The sequence below is a fragment of the Adiantum capillus-veneris genome, chromosome 8, assembly GCF_014529385.1.
Source record: "Adiantum capillus-veneris isolate H3 chromosome 8, ASM1452938v2, whole genome shotgun sequence".
Lineage (NCBI taxonomy): Eukaryota > Viridiplantae > Streptophyta > Polypodiopsida > Polypodiales > Pteridaceae > Adiantum > Adiantum capillus-veneris.
Window position 1 is genome coordinate 34,959,948 of NC_140938.1, and position 2,946 is coordinate 34,962,893.

Sequence of the window (2,946 nt, forward strand, 5' to 3'; positions counted from 1 at the left end):
CAAGATACATAGAAATTAAATCATAATAGAAACAGTCGTAGGTTGAAGCCAATATGAACAATGTGTATTTGCAATCTTTGGTGCTAGGTTGTACCTTATTGAAATTGGAGATAATTTTTTTTGGGTGAGTGACTCCATTTTGTCTAGCTTGCAAAAAAGATATTGTTGCGTATAATCATGACACTTGAGAAACGAGAGGAAAAGGAAAATATCCTTCACATCACATACATGAAAATGATAGTTTTCATGGACTACGGACTCTTTTAGTTTTCATGGTGAGTTACAAAAGAGGAGGCCCCAATCACAAGGACTTTGCGGCCAAGGGCGGGAGAGGTGATGAAGATCATAAGGTAGTATCGACATGAACGATAATCACCACTTGCATGCAACAGCTTGACAATCACCTCTTATGCAATGCCTTCGGAATCACCTTGGCCCTATCTTTTGACGAGAACAAGGATGATGAGTTTGGATGTGTGTATCTGTGTGTGTGTGTGTGTGTGTGTGTGTGTGCGTGAGAGAGAGAGAGAGAGAGAGAGAGAGAGAGAGAGAGAGAATGAAGTTCGTCTTCCACAGTTGTGGGATCACAGCCAAGGAATATTTTCTCAAAAACCAGTCTTTCTAGTAGCACGTAGATCTGTACCTCCACCTTCTTCTAGAGTTCCACAAAACTGGGCCTGACTCTGCCACTGAGCAACGAGCTCTGAATGGAAGGGGTGTGCACGCTCTCAACCAATCTAGCCAATTACGCTCTCTCTCTCTCTCTCTCTCTCTCTCTCTCTCTCTCTCTCTCTCTCTCTCTCTCTCTCTCTCTCTCTCTCTCTCTCTCTCAGCGCCGCCTCTATAAGTCACTCACAATGCTAAAAAAAAACATAGGTTTAGTGTAACACAAACCTAGGTTTAGTGTAACCCCACCTACAAATTTTGAGATTTACCTCTAAATATTATAGGTAAAGGTGAGAAAATCTCCAAAATTTGAATTTTTTTGTAAATTAGTGTAAAAACCTTCAGATTTAGTCAGTTTACCTCTCTTGTTTCTAACATGTAGGTTTGACAAGTTTTTGGAAAAAAGTTTTTTCAAGCACCGGTCACTCACTTTTAGCAGCCGAGTTTAATGAATTTTTAGTGTCATGTCTCTTGCTCACTTGCAGGGCTTCTCTTTGTCCTACTTTCTCAGAGTCTCATAAGCAAGTCGAACTCTCTCTCTTTCTCTCCCTCTCTTTTTTTGGAAAAAACTTAGAAAGACATTTCCAAAACATAAGATACAAGCATGTCCAAAATACTCAAATGTCCCTCAACATCCATCCAATTGATGGCTTCAACCACAGTGGCAATGTTCATAGCATGCGTCTTCTAAGAATTCTATCATAGAAGTCAAAATTCATGAGCCTTCTTCCTCTCCTAGCTTATGCACTGATTAGACACCTCTTCACTTCCAAACAACAGGAACATTGGTACGCTGATTCTGGTTTTGCATATCCTCGTTGTGTCTAAACCTCTGTGGTGGCTCCCGAAGTCTTCTTGATGTGCGGGATCTCACATGGACAATGTGAGAGTGAATGGTGCATGAAACGCAATATTGCATTTTGGCATAAAGCTTGGGAAGTGCGTAGCCATCATAAATGCAAGCATCCTGCACATCTCGCACAACAGCTTGTTCAACAATGGTCCTTACAAGAAATCGCTTGACAGCCTTGTCCTTGGGCATACATCATCCACAGCTAGCGCACCTAGTGGGGTTGGTGTGGCCTCTTTCCTGCTTTGTTACATCCACCATTACAATGCTTCATCGTCATGACTGCTTATGCCGCAACTACTTGTGCTTCCTCTTCGGCGTGGATCTCTTTCTCTCCCTCAAAAAAAAAACACTTAAAACTCAACTCTCTCAAAGAGCGCAAGGGTCTCTCTCTCTCTCTAAAATAGTTCAAAAACTTTCAAAAATTGAAAATTTGTACTAGTATTCCAGTTTACATAAAGGGGGGGACCTTGAGACTTTTCGGTTATTCCCATACTAGCAAAATTATATTAAGAGCATTGCACGGTCGCCTAGCGGAATAGTAAAATGAAGAAAAAGAGAACTCTGGTAGCTTAAGCGCCAGGGGCAGCCTCGGCGCCAGCGTTACCGTCGTGAGAGGATGGATGAAGGGCGAGGCCAAACAAGTCGCACGCCCTGCATCGCATCCCATTAGCTACGTCCTGGATGCAGAATCGGGCGATGTCTAGCTTTTGGGAAATGTTAGGGTGTCTCCCCGTCATTACATACTTGTACACCCACGACACGACAAAAACAGCCATTATGGCCACCCCCTCGGCTATGAGGGCACCTTCCATGCACAGCGCCATCACGAAGCCAACAGGCACCAGCAATGGGCTTAACAGCAGCAGCACCGGCACCATCACTGCCAGCAGCACCACCACCACGCCTGCCCCCGCCACAAGCGTCACAAACCCTACCACCTAATGCCATTGGCTTGTGCTTTTGCAGGTGCTTCATCATCCCCCACGGCTTCTCCTCCACTTGCTTCTGCGTTTCAACTGCTCCCATATCCCACAATGCTCAGCTGCGGCAAGATTTTCTACTCTACAGCTGGCCCCCTTAGAAATTTAACTTTGCCGGTAATTAATTGGAGCAAAGCCAATGGTGCTAATTCTTAACACTCTCTCTCTCTCTCTCTAAAAAAAAATAAACTCTCTCAAAGAGTGCGCGCCGGCGCGCGCTCTTTGAGAGAGTTCAATTTTTAGAGAGAGAGAGAGAGAGAGACCCTTGCATCTCTACCCTGCTAGCTTCCATGACCGCGCTCGAGGGTAAATATGCAACTAAGGTTATTGCCGCTGCGAAGTACATTGTAACCTGGCAAGGGAGCCGTTTGTGGAGGTACTTAAAGAGGGTGGATTAGTCCTCGGCATCAAGGTAGATAAGGGCACTGTCGACCTTGCAGGCATGCA

General features: G+C 44.7%; 1 protein-coding gene and 1 pseudogene across 1 annotated transcript; both read right to left on the reverse strand.

The window, feature by feature from the left end:
* Positions 1 to 1,429: 1,429 nt before the first annotated feature.
* LOC147451954 (small ribosomal subunit protein eS26y-like) lies at positions 1,430 to 1,796 on the reverse strand (annotated as a pseudogene).
* A 292-nt stretch (positions 1,797 to 2,088) lies between these two features.
* On the reverse strand, positions 2,089 to 2,343 carry LOC147451955 (oleosin Ara h 15.0101-like). Its single transcript, XM_086518857.1, has one exon. The coding sequence runs from the start codon at positions 2,341 to 2,343 to the stop codon at positions 2,089 to 2,091; it is 255 nt and encodes an 84-aa protein (XP_086374983.1).
* Between the last annotated feature and the right edge of the window lie 603 nt (positions 2,344 to 2,946).